At 38.1% G+C, this 18,434-nt stretch overlaps 1 protein-coding gene across 1 annotated transcript in view; it reads right to left on the bottom strand.

Moving 5' to 3' along the window:
* The window catches only part of ADAMTS20 (ADAM metallopeptidase with thrombospondin type 1 motif 20), a 78,049-nt gene that overhangs the window by 16,278 nt on the left and 43,337 nt on the right, over nt 1-18,434 (bottom strand). Inside the window, exons 17-28 of the mRNA XM_044423092.1 lie at nt 16,421-16,587; nt 16,190-16,319; nt 15,122-15,248; nt 14,500-14,710; nt 13,418-13,582; nt 10,519-10,683; nt 9,677-9,799; nt 9,450-9,557; nt 8,750-8,914; nt 8,226-8,501; nt 6,942-7,103; nt 5,614-5,790 (exon numbers count right to left, since the gene is read on the bottom strand). Coding sequence (XP_044279027.1) covers nt 5,614-5,790; nt 6,942-7,103; nt 8,226-8,501; nt 8,750-8,914; nt 9,450-9,557; nt 9,677-9,799; nt 10,519-10,683; nt 13,418-13,582; nt 14,500-14,710; nt 15,122-15,248; nt 16,190-16,319; nt 16,421-16,587 — 1,976 coding nt within the window. The remainder of the gene's footprint in view (nt 1-5,613; nt 5,791-6,941; nt 7,104-8,225; nt 8,502-8,749; nt 8,915-9,449; nt 9,558-9,676; nt 9,800-10,518; nt 10,684-13,417; nt 13,583-14,499; nt 14,711-15,121; nt 15,249-16,189; nt 16,320-16,420; nt 16,588-18,434) is intronic.

Raw genomic sequence — 18,434 nt, 5'->3', positions numbered from 1 at the left:
CTGTTCAGACTGGCATCCTCCATGAATTGAGGACAATGAAACACTACAAGGGGGAGAGGCAACACTGGGATACTCACTCTCATGACACATTTGCTTCATCTACAAGTTGGGTGCCTGTATAGGGCCAAAGAATCACCAACATTTGGTGCTCTATTTTACATGCTCCACCTCCTCCTCCTCATCAGCATCTCTCTGTTAAGTGACCACTATTTTTGCTTTGGCCTTAACATGGTCCCATGCTGTGGCATATGCATATCATCAGAGAATCTGACTATCAGTATAGTCAGATAAGATATTTAGTTACTCTTATGGTGGGATCAATTCTCTATTCAGTGTCTCTCCACTTCACAATCTGATGCTACTTTTTCAAGCAAAGCATCCATTGAAACTATTAATATGGACCAAAACAATGAGTAAGACAAGTGTGCTCAATGTTTCATGGATGAAATGCTTTAAAAGCACAATGCTGATGTCAATGTGGATATTCTTATGCCATGCATGAGCACAGATATGCTCCCATCAAAGAAAAATCAATAAACTAATATTTTATGCATCTCCATAGAACTTGTGGTACATGCTTTGCCAACACTCTCTACTGATGTGCATCTTATGAGGTTGTGGCTATAATAATTCAGTATTCTTTAGGGCTCAGCCAACATGATGACTCTATTGCTCTATTCATGAGATGCAAAAATGCCCCCTTCAATGTTTCTTCAGAAGGGCTCAAAGGAAAATACGAGTGTCAAGACAGCACCACGGCCATGTTCTCCTTCCCCCAAATGTTCAGATTCCTTTCCACATTCATTGTCAACCAGTTGGTGAAAGCATAGTTATCATGCTCCAGAATGAACATCTTTTATAGTTCCAGTCAGCTACAGTTGAGTGCCTTTTTTTCTTTAAATAGTTATTTTTTTTCCCATAGGAACAAGTGAACTGCCACTAGCCAGTCAAATTTGGCTATAGCTTACAATGGCCTTCTCCAACCTGGTGGCCTGCAGGGACATTGGGATCACAACTCCAAGTTCCCATCTATCAGGGCCACTGACTGAGAATTCTGCATGTTGCACTCCAAATGTGTCTGTAAGGAACAAGGTTGGCTACAGCTGGCTTACATGATATCACAGAGGAAAAGCAAAGCTGTTTCAGAATGTGGGCAATGCCTATTCAGAAAGCATTGCCTTCTCTATGAATTAACATCTGCAATGTAGCCTAAGGGGAAAAATATTAATGTCAGCTTTTCCTTTCCTTTCCTTTCTTTTTTTTTTTTTTGAGCAACAGAAACACTAAAGCAGGATGAAAGAAGATGTCCCAAAATTGCTGAAAATACCTGCTTTAGCAACTGAAGAGCTCTCATCTGATCCAGTTTTGTACATACCTCTTCAAGTTAGCCTTTCATTCTTCCCTAAAGAAACTAAAATAGTATTTGGATACTGCAAAAGTGAGCTATAGCTTGAATGCTGTTGTGTCATATTAGAGCTTGTATCATGTTATGAACTTGGGAAACAGGAAACATGGTCATAAATTGCTACAGGCATATGACAAAAGTTGGACAAAAATCCTCATTCCTCTTAGCTCTAGGATAGAAACATGACTTAGTTTTCAAGACACAACAGCCCAGCATGGCTTACTTTATCCACAGAAGGTGTTGCATTGTGTTAAGTGCCCAAGGCACCATTTTTAGATGGTATCGCTGGTATTTGGGTTGCCGTGCCTTGTGTCCTGTTGTTCAAACCAGGCAGGCTATAGCAGTGGTCTGAACTGCTCAGCACAGATCCTGTGGGTAATTTAAGCCACTGCACGCTGACATGAAGTGTGAATCAGACCACAGTAAACCTCAAGTTGTTTTCATATTTATCCCATGATTAGCAGCCATAGTTATTGCTAATTTTAGCATTTTGCATGGCTAAATATAATTACTTTAAAGAGATATATAACTAGTAATGCTGATGGGTAATGCAGTGATATCTCAAATATTAATCGCAAAGTTGTAAAGTGCATTTTATGCTTACGGTTTTAATAAATGCTTCATATAGTGTCATTAAATGGATCTGATTTTTACATTCACAATTAGTTAAGTAGTCACCAAAATGCTTCACATTGCAATCCAGGCAGCCTAGATGATCCCGGTTTAGCAGAAAAGCTCAATTCTGCTGCACCTCAGTTACTATCTAATATTTGGCATATTAATTAAGTGGTGACAGGCAGAGTGACCTTATGGCTACTTGGATACCCAGCTCTAAGTGGAAAAGTACTCTAACTTGGACACTGGGGATCTGCATTTGCATCTTCCTCCCCATGACCCTGGCACAGCCAGTGCATAACAAATCATTCCAACTGCTTCCTCTTCTCAAGAAGAGATTTAAGAACAGGGAGTGGGGAGACTGGTCCCACCAAAGCACATGGTATCCTGGAGGTGTCTCTGCCACCTTCCCTCATCCTTTAAGGCACTAACATCGGGCAGACAAAATCAGCAATCTAAGCTGCTCTGATAGCAAGAGGAGCTGTTTTGCTCCCTATAGTGTTCCTCCTCCTTTGCTTAGGATGCTCCTAATTTCCGAAATTGGAGAATTATGGGTATCCCCATTGGATTGTGACCTAAAGCATTTCAACTGCCTTAAAACTTAAGCAGTTTTGAAATTATTTCCCTACCTGAGGAATTTTTCTCCCTTATACAGAAAAGAGTGTACCTTACCCTCATGAATTGCTACAGCAGCTTCCTGGTTCAGAATACATTTTAGACAATAAATATTAAGTCCACACATAAAGGCCATGACAAAATCTACAGCATTTCAAACTTTAATTATTAAGTATGGTATAACAATTATTTCCTATGAAAACAATGGCACTGAAAAACAGCAGAACATTTAATGCCATACAAAGCTTGGTCTGAGGTTAATAAAACAGTGGTTAATTCTGAACAAAACAATAGCATTAATAAAAGCACATATAATTATAAACATAGCTGCATCTGTGAAACCACAAAACAAATGTCAAACAGAGAACTCAGATAGCAATCATAGACACCAACTAACATCAATATAATAAAATTAAATTATCAGACATAAATTATTGTTTATTCTGTTAACTACAAGGTCAATGTAACATCAACATGAGCATTTCATTTAAAATTTAATACAATCAACATATAAAACTTTCATCCATTCTAGAAATGTCTGTTCCCCCCCCCCCTTTTTTTCAACACAGTTATGCTGGATTGAGTATCAAATGTCCAATTCTGTTGTTTCCATTGCGTAAATTTTAAGTCAGACATTTATAGATCATTCTTTTCTCCCAAAATTGTTAGAAAGTCACAGGTAGCAAGACTGAACTTAGTGAATAAACCACTGAAAAAATATCAGTAAATAAGGTTTTCTGACATTTGACAAAATGTAGCAGCAGAGAAAGAGGTATAAGAGTGTAGCTGGTCAAAATCCTGACTTCCCTTTTAATATAAAAGACTCTATCAAAAATATAAATATATTAGGCAATAAAAAAGAATGGAGATACTTCCTTGACACAAAGTTCTATCTTTATATTAACACAGATCAAATAAATATTATTTTACTTATATACAGTTGATCTAACTCTTGCTCCTACTGAAGCCAACAGTAGATAATGAGCATTAACTTCCTGGTGAAAGGACTGAAATTTATAGACACAGAAAGAGCGCTGAAGCTTCCCACTGTGTCTTGATGAAGGAAATAAAAGGAACTAGAAAACAGTTCAATAAAGTCTGTGATTCAAATCACAGTTACCCAGATATAACTGAAATAAATAGCATGTGCTAGATCCTGAAGTTAGTTGTACTTAGATCCCCACTGAATACAATAAAAAGTCGAGTGTGGCTGATTTCCCATTGACTTCAATGGGACCAAATCAGATTAAGCATCAACTGCTTAGGATCAAGATGGACAATTCACTAATAAGTCTATACAACTTTATTAGTAAGTTCAGAGTATTAATTGCTATCAGGAGCTAAATATTAGGACAAAAATAAATATACAAGTTCTAATGAACCAGAATGTCAGCAAGTTTCTACTGTACTTCCAGGTATCCTTAACTCATCCCTCTTTTTGTCATACTGAAATGATGACTCACCCCACTACTGGCAATTGTATCATCTGTAGATTCAATTTTTATTTATGATTCAGTATCTTTGCCCCATTAATTGGGCTACAGTTACTCACATAAACTCATGTGTTAGTTGCAACCTTGTTAAAGGAACTTGTAATTATGATTTCAGGCAGTCAACAAGGAAAATAAATATTAGGAGGCATGATTCAGCCATATCATGCCTACTAAAATGTGACCTTAAGAACCACCAATTTAAGTTAGGGAACTTCCATCAAAGTTTGAAATTTCCACTAGAATCAGCAAAACTGAAGCACAGTTAAAGTGAAGCAAAATATACCAGTTCTGAATAGTTTGACTGAAAATTCATTTTGCATAGTGAAAAAGTTTGCTGAATTCTTAAAATATTCCGCTTATAAAATGATTTAAAATAACTGCAAATAAATATTATACTAGTCCTTTGATATATTTAGCAAAAACAATAAAATATTGCTATATTTAGTAAGAATAATAAAAACAGTAACTCAATGGGAGATTTACAGCAGTATCTGCTTAACTAGATTAATCAACATTATTTTGTCTTCAGTTTGTAATAATAAGGGTGTTTACACTAAAACTTTATTCTTGAATCTTTAATTACAGCACAAATCATCAAGCCTAAATAAATCAATTTTAAATCCTACTGACTGGACTTTTCTACTCGTATCAGTGGGACCTAAAAGTGTTTAACCTTGGCTAGATGATTCCCTGTTTTTGGAAATGGCAATTGTAAAAAGTTTAATGGCAATATTAGTTTACTGACATTTATTGCCACAAAATAAATATATTTGTTTTTGGTATTATCAGACAGTGATCCTGTTCAGAACTAATAACCAAAAACCTACCCAAGCCCTGGTCTCTCCATCAGGGCAGATGATTTAAAGCTTCTTTTCCTGGTTTGTTTCAACCTACAGTTTTCCATTTCATTTGAACTTGAAAATTGGGGTTTGTTCAATTAGAATGGAATGGAAGTTTTAGATTTCCTCCCTCACGTGCAACAAGTAGAGAGCACATAAGCATTATGCTCATACTTTTAAAAATAAATCATGATCCTAAACAAATAAGCAGGAAATTGTACATGCTTCTTATAAACAATTACAAAAATATAGAAATCAGTAAAAAGTACTATTTTGACTTTTAAAACAAATTCCAAGATTCTTCATTTTCAAAACAGTTAGCAACAGTTAGCATCTAACAATCATTAGATGCTAATTATGATAAGCACCAACATTAGTATGCTTACTTTTCTCTAAAGACTATAAGCACAAATTCCATTTGGATTAGAGTCAACAGAAGAGCTGCCATTGAATAGCCACTTTCAGGTGAAGCAGTTATGGAAATGGGATACAAGACCAGGTATTGAACTATATATACTGCAAAGCATACCCTGAACAAAACATTTTTCTCATATTTAAACAAAACTGCTATATAAAATTGAATAAAGGTAAAAAGGTACAGAAAGGAAATGGGGAGAGGAAAATAAATTAGTGTATACTATCGTACCGATTTCCATGGTTCACGATGCCATGAAACTTCACCAGGACATGACTGTACATTACACTGTGCAGTACTAGGTGGTTTTTCCAGCACATCACAGTTGTGATCATTTAACACTTGGCCATTTGGAAGTTGGCAGATCACTAACCGTGCCTGTATTCCATCACCACATGTGTGAGTGCACTGTAAAACAAAAAACAAAAAAACCCACAACATTATTTTCACTGATGTTTTTGCACCAAGGTAAGCCCAGATACTTCATTGTTAATGATTATCAAAAGCATTTGTATACTGCCTGTATCAGACTTACTGTTTCTTTCAGGAAAAAAATAAATGGTATTAAATGGCCTTGCTCTTAAATAACCAGCTTTGCTTATTGAGACAGACACACACACACACACACACACACGGGGGGGGGGGGTGGAGGGCATTTCCATTACACCACATAACAGAGTGCTTTAAAAATAAGTGTTTTATACACATGGGGAAAACACAGATGTATGACACAAGATGGTGGGGAATGTAGTAGAAGGTAATCGGAAGGATTACAAAAAGAAAAAGAGGTGGATCAATGGCTTTAGCATCAATATAAAAAAGCAATCGTGCAGCTAAGGACTTTTAATATGCTGAAAGGTGTCAGGTGCACAACTTACTGCCAGTGCAATCCTGAACACAGCTATTCAGATGCACTGTGTTGAGTGGGGCTTACTATGAGGTACAGGACTGCAGGCTGAAAGTGTCAATCAGGGCACAGTTTAGGTGTGAGTCTACCAAGAAAGGCTAAGAGAAATCTGCAAAAAATGGCTATACTACTGGGATTATAGTGCTGTCTGACAACTGAAAGGTAAATAGAAACATAGAAACAGAGCCAGTCAGAAGGGGTCTCCTGGGCCATCTAGTCTGACACCCGGCTCCACTCACGACATGCCCACCATTTGCATGTCTAGTCTATCCTTGAACACCCTCACCGATGGGGCCTCAACGACCTCCTGTGGAAGCCCATTCCACACCCTCGGGGTCCTGACTGTCAGGAAGTGCTTCCTGGCATCTAAATGGAACCTTGGTTCCCTGAGCTTTGCTCCGTTGGAGCATGTCCTGCCTTCCTCTGCAGGGGAGAACAGGTCTCTACCCATCTCCGTGTGACATCCCCTCACATACCTTTATGTGGACAACGTATCTCCTCTGAGCCTCCTCCTTCTCCAGGCTGAAGAGACCCAGTTCCTTCAGTCTCATCTCATACCCCATTTAATAGCATAAATACTTATTTCGTTCATTTTCTTGAACAGAAGGTGAAGACAGAAGAACAACACATCAATTATCGCAAATCATCTTACTTCTCCCCAGCTCCCATAGTTCCATCTTGGACAAGGACCAGAATCACAATGGCTTGTGTCTGGAGGTTTCAGTGTCATATCACAGTTGCTTGCACTTCTCCCTTCCTCATCTTGGCATACCACAACCCGGCGGTGAAATCCACCAGCACAAGTACTGGAGCACTAGAAAGACACCAAACACAAGCCTACATGGTTATTTATTTCAACCATCATTGTCATATCAACCAAAATGACACATACATAAACCAACTCTATCAAATATGCAGAAACTCCATCAAATAGGCAAATACACATGCTCTACTAGGGTGAAGACTGAAACCAAAGTTGCTCTCATAAAGATTAAAGTGGGAGTCTCTATCAGACTAAACCCCCAAACATCTAGTTAGGCATCAGAGAAAAATGATTCAGACAATAGCACACATGCATACACTACTCTCCTTGTGTAGATACTGCCAAATATAATAATGTTGCTTTAAACACTCCAAAATCTGAGACTCCTAGATGTTTACACTGATATAGAAAATAAAGGCTTTCCCCCATAATATTCCTGATACTTTTAAAGGAATATTAAAGGCATAGAAGCTTGCTAAATAAAAATAAATAAAATAAAGGAAGGAACATTGGAATAGAACACATGTGAAGAGAAATGTCAGAACATACAACAAACCTTTACACATATTTCTGGCTATTACTAAAAAACCTCAAGAGATGCAAAGCCACTATTGTGTTGGAATATGTGAACATGTATGAGAGCTTAATGACACATTAAGGTAAAATAATTATAGCTTAGCCAAGCAATTTGTCAATTCTTTAGGAAGAGTGTGACTAGTAACAATTTATTCCATATGAATGCCTGCTTGGCAAATTGCACAGCAACCTTTCCTCCTGCACCAGTGGAAAAGTTAAGTAATTTTAGACACCTTAGTGGTGCTATGCTAGGGGTGCAATCCTTGACCCCACAGACGTTTTGGCCTACAGTTCTCATCTGCCCTCACTGGCAATGCTGACTATCAAGAAGAACAAACTTTTCATGCAAAAGCCAAAAACAACTATTAATAATAATAAATAATGCAACCAAGAGTAAATCACTGGAAGTTTTAAATATAGTTGCAGGGTGACGGGAAGTACTTGGGAAAGAAACAAAAAATAATCCCAGTGTCTCTGTTGCCATGTGCATACTCATATCTATGGCTTGTGGTGTATACTGGATAAAAGCTGGGCAGTCAACAAAATCATATTAATGTTTTCAGAATTGCACACAATTAAGCAACAGCTGTGACTTACCGCTCCCCATGGCCCTGTTCGCCACTGGTTTCCTTGGGGAGAGTGGTGGGTGTCATGCAAGTGATGGACCTTGTGTATTGGAGAATAATCCTGATGGCTTGGATGTTCATGTATATCCAGAGCATGGCGATAAACTGGCTGGCAGGGTGGCATGCTACATTCTTGTTCTTTTGCAGGCTGGCCTTCGGGATCACAGTAATTCTCATCAATTTGTTGATGGTGGTTGACACAGACAACTTGTCTTGTTACTATTCCATTACCACATGTAACTGTGCACTGACCAAAAATTAACCCAACATGTATGTGACACAACAAAACATGAAACATTGATAACCAATGAAAACTATAATTTACAATTAACAATTAACAGTTATCTACATTTGGAAAAATAAACGCCAAAATGGCGCCGCTTCAGAAATTAAGCGCAGTAAGCATTTCAGCCAAGGTTGAAAGCATTTCAACCCTATTTTGGCTCTAATACAATATAGGAAAATAAAAACATAATTAAAAAACATAATATTTACAGGGGACCAACTTCCAGCTTGCCAAACACCACATGGACTAAAGCAGTTTGAAAGTTCTTCTGGCCTGGGCAAATGGGCACAAAATGACTCTTCTGCTACTCTGCCGTGACCATCCCGGCAGCTTACATAGCGAGCATGGTTCCCTCTTCCACAGGATACAGAACACTACAAAAATGAAGCCAAAATCAAACCAAACACATGCACAGACTCATAAAGGCTGCATAAAGGAACATTTCTCTTATCAAGATGTTAAGTGTACCACTGTACAGCTCTTACTTAAGATTGGCACACTGGTCAATTGACCATCTATTTGAAAGTAAACAAATACAATCAGATTTTCCTTATTCTCCCAGCTCTCCCACTCGTTATGTGTCATTTGTTAGTGCAGGCATGAGGGTCGTTTGGGCTGTAGCTCTCCTTTTTAAGATGATTCTCCTGGTTTTTACTTTCTAAAAGCTTAGAAATGTGCACGTTTGTCTACTCAGTGGCCTTCACCCAGGCAGAGTAAACAATGAGTATCCAATCAAGGGCATTTTGGCCCCACATTGAATGTACTTTTGGAACCCAAATCACTGAGTCATTGAGGAGAAGGAGTAGAGAAGATAGAATTTGGAAATGAGGGCAAGATGACAGGGTTTTTTAATATATATATATATATATATATATATATATATACCATCCTTCTTGTAATATTACTCACTGGAGTCCATGATCCATATCTCCACTGAGTTTCTCTGTCAGGCTGTAAGACAGGAAGCGATGTTGGCCACAGATTGACAGTCCCTGGACAAGCAGACATTTCACATACCTTTGGGGAGAAAGTATGTTTTTGAAACCTTAGATGGTTGCAAAGCAAGGACAGGACAGAAACAAATTTTCTTTAAAGAAGTTCAAATCAAACACTGTCTTATTTCTTGTTTTCCTTACTTGGCTGTCTTTTGGGCGAGCAGCAGCATTGCACCCTCTGTTATCATCCAAAATAGCTCCATAAACGTCAGCCACACATTCGACCGCACGCACTTGATATCCATGCCCACATGTAACAGAGCACTAAATGCAAACAAGCCCATAAGAGCGGGACAGCCTTAGCATTCTCTCTCAACACAAATAATATTAGCACTGAAAATGTACATAGCCAATAATGGGGAAAAAACAGAAAAACCATCTCTTTCCATGTTGCTGTAACCATGACACCCCTCCTCTTAAACTTCCATTTTGGCTCCCTATCATGCTCCAAGTAATTTTGAAGGCTGTTATTCATTTTCCCCCCAACTTCTCCATGATTCTGGGCCTTGATGATGTCTCTTGCCCCATCCCATTCTCAGTCTCTTTTGCTCTGTTTGAGTTTATATGCCATCAGGCCTTCTACTATTCAAGTCTACACATTCTCACCCATATTATTAAGCTTTCCTTCCTCTTGGACATTTTAATCATTTGTACTTTGATGTATACTATATTTTAAATACTGAAACTGATGTTTTTACCTTGCTGTTTCAGTTGCTATTTTAGAATGTGATCCTATGCATATTCAGCCAGGGAAAAAGAACTACAACTCCCAGCATCTGCCATCCAATATCAGTCCCCTTTCTGTCTAAGTCAGCATATAATTTGCGCTTAAGTATTATGCAAATTATGCTATTTATTACCTTGAAGACTTTTCTTCCAGCCTCCCTGAATCCCTCTTTACATGATACCTGGCTCGCTTTCCTCATGGGACCTGGTTCTAAAGCATACCTTGCAATAGTGTGTAAGAACGTCTTTATACTCACTATTCCCCAGGCCCCTACTTGCCAAGCTGGACATTCCTTAGGTTCACATGCTCTCACTGAATCGGGTATAGAGTTTGAATCACAGAAAACGTCGTCCAGTTTGTCATTATTCAGTTGACACCAAACTTTCCGATGTCTTGTACCCTTCCCACAAGTCACAGGACACTGTGTGGTTAGAGCATCAGTGATGGCAAATTAATTGTAGCATTATTTGCTGAATGATAGAAGCTATTTTATAGCACCACTTTCTCCAACTAAAGCTAAAGATATTAGACAATAGATAAAATCTACATAACTGAGAAAAAACTAATATTGATAGAATGTTCATTAAATGCTACAAGGGCAAATTTAAACCTCCAGGAGTGGTATAAAAACATGTGAGCTTTTAAATAACAAGGCTTGCAATGCTTACTTGAAAGAATGCATTTCTGCACTCAGACAGCTGATTTGTTTTCTTCTTTTCATACACATACATTTTATTTCTGAATACATTTATTCACACCAACACAAAACTTGTTTAACACATATGCAGAAAGTTGCTAGATCGCCTGACCTACATATATTCTAGTAATTAATAAACAGCCTCTTTTGTTCTTACCTCCCATAATGGCTTATAGTTTATTTTACTCATCACCATAACAGTCCAGATTTTCCTCTATTGCACAAAGGTTGGTAAATGTGATGTTTGCCAGCCTTTTAGTAGGAGAATCCTTGCAGCAATCCTTGCCTATAAAGCTCACTGTCAGCCACCACTAAATCTCTCAAGATCAGATTTTTTAGAAAGTAGTTGCCGACATTAACATATACTCACAGCCTGTACATTTCCTAATACCATTTATTACCTTATCCAATATTTGTTAACTAGACTACAGTGCCACTATCACTATCCTCCACTACTCTTACTGGAGCCTTCAGGGATCCCCACACCTGGCTCCGTATCTTCCCTCCAAGGCCGTGAGGAGCAGAAGAGGACTCTGGCAAACTAAAAAAGCAATAAAAATGTTAAGGAGTGATAGGTGTGAAAGGATGATTTGAAACAAGGGAGTAAAGAGATTTAAAAAGGTAACAACGAAAATTACTTAGCTCAAAGGAGGGCAGGGGCCAAAATCAGATAGCACAAGGTATGAGGAAACAGGCACATAGGCAGGAGGGCCAAATACTTCCTATTGTTCATTGACAAGCTGGGCAGAACAAAATGAGCCTATTGTAGCCCACCAGGGGCAGGGCTGGACTGGGAGAAAGGGCCGGTGTTGGGGCAGCCCAGAGTAGGCGGGCGGAAAGAGTGTAAACTCTCAGTACCCCATTAGCCAATTAGGGGAAAGGAGGAGGGAACAAGCGGCTGGGAGCAGGGTTCAAAAGGGGGATGTGAACATGTGCTCAGGTGAACAGAAAAATGGAAAGGAAACCATTCCTTTCTGTTCCCTTCATTGCAATAAAGTTTTAAAAAGAACTCTCTGCATGCCTGGAATATTTTTCTCTGCCAATGGAAAGGAAAGAGTGATTATAACAGGAGGTAGCCCTTATGCTCCCCCAAAGAAGTAATCCCTTTGGTCCTGTCTGCTTCAGCATCATTCCAACCCCTCTTCTTGGACCAGCAGATAAAGATTTGCTAGGTCAGATTTGCTAGGTCAGGTTTCCAGTTAATCCTGGGGACAGATTGATTGAGAAGCAGGATTCCAGTCTAGCAAAAATAACTGAAGGAGGAAGAATTTGGCTGGCCAAGGAAAAAAACCCATAAAGTCCAGCTTACTTCCCTCCCTGGAAGATGTTTTAATTCCTTTCAGGGTTCTCGAAAGCATCAAAATTTCTGTGTCAAACTGTTAGATGTTCTGCTGTTGGGGGTACAGCCTATTCTTCTGCAGTATCTTTAAAAGAAACTGGGAAAGAACAGCTTTGTTTATTCATTTCACAAAATCCTTCTGGAAACATTAGGCAACTATTTCAGAAGTTGCTCTGTGAGGCGCTCCAAGAAGATCCTCTCTAGTTCTGAAAAGCTTGGCAAATTGACACTGAATCAGTTTAATTGTCCAAAGGTTGTTCTGAAACAGTGAGGAAACAGCTGTTCTGCTCCCCCTAGTGGCCTTAATTACTATTTTAGAGCAGCTGTTGGAAAATGGCACCGATTTCACAATGTCTCAAGGAAGTTTGGCTGGCTCCCAAAATAAAAGACTCACTGAAGAGTGATATGTCTTGATTATTGGAAAGGAGGATGCTTGGACTAAGTGGACAGAGAGTTCTACATCCCAGAATTACAGGAAAGTAGAGCTAAGAGATCAATCTCTTCACTGTCTTGACAGATTCTCCATTAGAGTTTCTTTGCTGATAAGGAAGCTCAGCCAGTTACTTCTTAACAATCCTCATGTGTTCCCTTTTCTTGTGATCAAGATCGCTGATTCACTTTCTTTTTAGAGAAATCTGAGTGATTGTGAAAAGAGAGGAGGAAGTGAGATGAAATAACAGAGTAGCTGGGGGTGGAGAAAGATAAGAAGAGGGAAAGAAACAGCAAAACAGGTGAGATGCTTAAGATGTAATTAGAAGGGCCTGCTATAAGGAGAAAACAAAAAAGGAAAGACTGGTCTATTTTCTAACCAAAGGCAGGAATAATCTGTGGTGGACAATACAAGGGGAGCAGGCAGTAGAAAGGGCTAATTTACAAGTCTTCTGAACAGTAGCAGGAGATGAAACCCACAGCTAGAGACCTCCTCATGCACCCCATTTTCTGAATGATTGCATGCTTGGGTCTGTCTAGACCATCCAAATCACTCTGCTATACATTAGCAAGGTCTTCAGTAAATAACCACTCTTCTTTGGTGTTTATTAATATAGATAATGGCCACTATGTCAACTCAAAATATATTTCAAGTAAAAAAACAAAGTGAAATCAATCTAGGTGTGTTACCTCACTCCAGTCACTAACAGTCCAGGTGGGGCACAAAAACTCATTGCAGCTCTGAGTAACTATCTTTGCAAGTTCATGGCATTCTCTATCAGCAAGCCGGCGGCCAAAGCTATTCATACAGAAAGCTTCTCTGGTCTTTGAACCATGTCCACAGCTCCTAGAACACTGGTTTGTTATGAAGAGCAAAAATTGAAAATGAAAACCCCAGCAAAAAGACAAGAACTCTGTCATCACAAACATAAAATACAGTCTGGCAAGATTAAAGATGAAAGTTCCAATTAAATCTGGGTTTCATTCAGTGCATCTACAGCAGCTTCAGATTGATAAATTTAGCACCTTGTTTCTCAGTTGCATAACCTATTGTAGGTACATTGAATGGATAATAATCAGGGCTTTCAATTATTCAAACTTTCAATTTCTCTCAATTGTATTGTTTAAAATGGATCATGAAAGAGCCCAATATCTCTACACACTGAGTCCACGTAGAATGTAATTTACCAAACTTCATTTTCAAATCATGTCTATAGCTTGCTATGAGGAGATGCCAGAAAATCTACAGTTTTTTATCTGTGGGTGGGAAAGGTCAATGATATCTCACATTATTTATTGTCATGCCCTTTATATCAAAACCTTAGCAGGGTTTCCTTGAAACAGTTGTTGGCATCTTTGCAGGATTAAAAAAAAGTATTGATGTGAAGATGTTGTAAGATTGCAGTCCCTATGTTATATAAATCTGATCTGTTTGCAAAATTCATGAAACCTATTAATGAAGCCAATGACTACCATTACAGCTGATTGTGCAGGTGCTCTGTTAATACAACTCATCCTTTCTGTTCTGCTTTTACATGATGTTTAAGTGATCTTCTTTGTACTGGCTATTAGTCACATACAATAAAATGTTTCACTAACAATTAGGCATAAACAACTGAGATTTGAACATTTCGAAAAACATCTTACTTATAAACCTGTCTAATACTTTACTCAAAAATGAACCCTTCAGTTAATTATCCACACAAACTCAGACTACAACACATACATTAATCTAAAAGCAAATAATAAAACTACAAGATATATGCAGTTACCTCTGACCATCCTGTGTAATGCCAGCTTGTTTGAAGACAGTCTCCGTGACAGGTTTCTCGGATTGGTGGTTTCTGCTGATCTGCACAATATTTATCATCCACTGGAACACTCAGTCCTTTTGAAACAGAGTACTTCATACAGTGGATGTCTAAAGACCGAAACCCTGGGCCACACCGAGTTGAGCACTCACTTTTGCCAAAGTTATGCCACCTATAAGTATAAACTATTATATAAAACTAAATATGTTTTAGTGTGTAAAGGTAACCTAAATGATGAAGGCATCTAAATAGCATGAGGAGCAAGCATATTTCTATTTCATATTTTTAACAAAGCATTTTTTGTACTTTTTATTAGTGTTATTTTTAAAACACCAAATTAAAAGCAATTCAGAGCCACTTAAGTAAATCAAATGAAAAGTCTCAAAGCAGTGATTTCAGTGAATCTGTGAATCACACACCATAAATTATTTCAAAGTGACTAAAGTCAATGCAAATGCATTTGTTAAATAAATCCTAAGCTATGTACAACTGTTATGAATGTACATGAGCTAATGTACAGTCTCATGAACTAATGAAGCAGTATTTAACACCAGCCCACTTACAAGCCCCACCCAGTTTTTACCTTAATTCACATTCTATATTACAATGTTCTGTTACAGCTGTGGGTGGTGTTGTATGTGCACATTTTTGGTCATGCACCACCAAATGGTCACTCTTTCGTATGCATTTAATCTTCCTTTTGCGAAGACCTTAAACAGAATATTTTGAAAAAAAATGCAGAACAGTATGGAAGAAGGTGTTATTTTGCTGGAAAGAACAACTCAAATCTCATCACAGTTTTCAAGCAGTATTTTAATTTTATTCCTCACCGTCCCTACTGAGTTAATTGTGGAATGGGAAACTGTTGAACATGGGGCACAAAAGATCAAGGATGGTTATACTGCTGTGAAATGTAGCACAGCCAGCAGCAGCTGTTCTGAAGACATGATCCCTACATTAACCTTTCCCGAAAAATTCAGGCCAGCCAAGATGATCATTACTGGAGGGGTGTGCCTTGTAACAATGGACATTCGACATGCCCAACTGGCAGAAGTAGCAGCATCCTTAGCCCAACTTGGTTTGTCATTTAATGTTTAAGAACATATCAAGATGCTTTATTATTGAAGCCAAAGACTCCCAATGTTCTCTTGTTCATAATAAATGAAATGTAATCTATCCAATAGATTTGCCTTGGATGGATCATTTTGGTATATTGGACTAGAAATATAATTTCTATTAGTGGTTTCATGATTTTAAATGGGAAATAATAGAATTTGCTTATAATTTTAACTGTAAAGTCATTACATTGTAAATGATAAAACTAATATTGGCCAGGGCGACTTCTTTTATATTTTATATTTTTTATTTATTTTATATTGTTAATTTTAAATTTATATTGTTATTTTTGTATTTTATTGTATTTTGTTGTGTTGTAAGCCGCCCCGAGACTTCGGCAAGGGGCGGCATAGAAATGTTCTAATAAATAAATAAATAAATAAATATCAATATTTGCCAGACTCATGTATATGGTGCCATAGTCAAACCATAGTGAGCTCAAAAAGAAATAGTGTAATGGATCACACAAGTGTATCTCTTCTGTTCTATCTTGTAATATCTCAAATATCACATTAGGAGGTAAAAAACAAAATACCTTGACACATTTTGTTGCAGTCTTGCCAAACTCCATATGGATCCCATATAAAAAGATCTTTCTCTTCCTCTATAGGAATGTTGAATGAATAATGAATATCAGGGCTGTATAGATTCCCTACACACAACACCTGAACAAAGATTTTAAAAACTGTTTTTCAATGAATTTTTCCTTATAAAATGAATAAAAAAGACCAATGCTGATCATTCATTAAAAATATTAAAGATTCACCTGCAAGAGGATGTCTTCTTCAAGCCATCCAGTACTATTTATTCGTTCCACTGTGTTGTTTGAACCACTGTACTCAAAATGCGCTCCATATATATTGATTTCTCTTTTAGACAGACTTACAACAAAATTTCCATTCAGGAAGAAATTCCCTTGAGCATTGGATAATGCTGAAACAAAGTGAAAGTGACAATAATCACTAGTACATCATTTCATACTTATGGAGGACGTGTACTGATTAAAGTTATCCATACAGAGTTCTTTTAATGCATGCACTAGTGTATATGGGGCATGTAGTACCAAAACAGTAATATGGCATTATTTGTTGAAGTTACAAGAAGTACCAGAGTTCCAAAAACTAATTGGAAAGCAGGATACATGACTGGCTCAGCCTACATATGAGCATCTGTGTATGAGCAACTGGTGTCCCAAGTGCATAGATGCTGACATGTGAGCAGCTTCTTAAGACCCTGGCTTTCTCTGCAAAGATGCCAAAATCTGATTCTGGGGCTTGGAAACAACAGTGCACCTCACTTCCCAGTAACTGTATAGAGACCCTTTCACATCATTAATGTACAAGGCAGGCACAGAAGACAGGGTTGAAATACAGGAAATGGAAGTTTCTCTTCCACACAAAGACTACAGCAATGACCATATTTTTGGCTGGGATCATTTTGTATCCTCCGAGTTTTCCACAGGGTTTTTTTCCCATTAATGGCTTGATTTGCATAACATAGTGGATGTTGTTGGATTACCTCTCAGCTGTATAAGCATAAACCACAGAGTTTCCAGATTTCAAGGAATCATAGAAGGATAAGAGTTGGAAGGTGCTCAGTGCAGGACACAAAGTTAAACCATCCCTCTCAGACGGCTGTTCAGTTGCATCCTGAATGCCTCCCTTGGTAACTGGTTCCAATGCCGTACTGCTCTAATAGTCAGGAAATTTTTCCTGACATCTAGCTGGAATCTGGCTTCCTGTATTTTGAGACTGTTAATCCATTTTCTGCACTCAGGGATGATTGAGAAGAGATCCTGTCCTTCCTCTTTTTGACAGCCTTTCAAGTACTTGTAGAAATCTACAATATCTCCCCTCAGTTTTCAGTTCTAGAGGCTAAACATGTCCAGTTCTTTCAATCTTTCATTGTAGGGCTTTGTTTGCAGTTCCTGGATCATCCTTGTTGCACTCCTCTGAACTCATTCCATCTTGTCTGTATCTTTCTTAAATGTAGGTGCCCAGTACTGGACATAGTACTCCAGATGAGATCTAATCAGTGCTGAACTAGTAAAGGGAAACTAGTACTTCACAGTACTTCACATGATTTGGAAGTGATAAGTCTATTAACAGTCTAGAATAACATTTGCCCTTTTGCAGCCATATCACATTGTTGACTTCTCACTCGCACTATTGTTGAGCCAAGTATTATACATCTTGTAATGATGCATTTGGTTGCCTTTTCCTAGGTGCAGAACTTGGCATTTGTCCCTACTGAATTTCATTTTGTTGTTTTCAGCCCAAAGCTCCAGCCTATCACAATCACCTTGAATCTTCTTTCTGTCTTCCAGAGTAATAGCTATCCCATCCAGTCCTGTGTCATCCACAAATCTGATCATCATTCTCTGCACTTCCTCATTCAAATCATTAATAAAAAAAGTTGAAAAGCAGTGGGTCCAGAACTGAACCATGTGGTACCCCACTTGTTAACTCTCCCAGTGTGAGAAAGTGCCATTGATGAGCATTCTATGAGTCTGATTCTGTAACCAACTGTGGATCCACCTGATTGTTTTTCTGTGTGGCCCACTTTTAACTAGTTTGTTAATCAGGATATCATCGAGTACTTTGTCAAACGCGTTGCTGAAGTCAAGATAGATTATGTCCACAGCATTCCCACAGTCCATCAAGGATGTTACTCAGTCAAAATATGAAATCGTATTAGTCTGGCATGATTTGTTCTTGAAAAATACATGTTGGCTTCTAGTTATCACTGCACTATTTTTCAAGGTATTTGCAGAATGATTG

Source organism: Varanus komodoensis, unplaced genomic scaffold (assembly GCF_004798865.1).
Source record: "Varanus komodoensis strain SLA01 unplaced genomic scaffold, ASM479886v1 scaffold13_1, whole genome shotgun sequence".
Lineage (NCBI taxonomy): Eukaryota > Metazoa > Chordata > Lepidosauria > Squamata > Varanidae > Varanus > Varanus komodoensis.
Note: the sequence above shows the minus strand (reverse complement) of the source record. Positions and strands in the feature narration are given on the sequence as shown.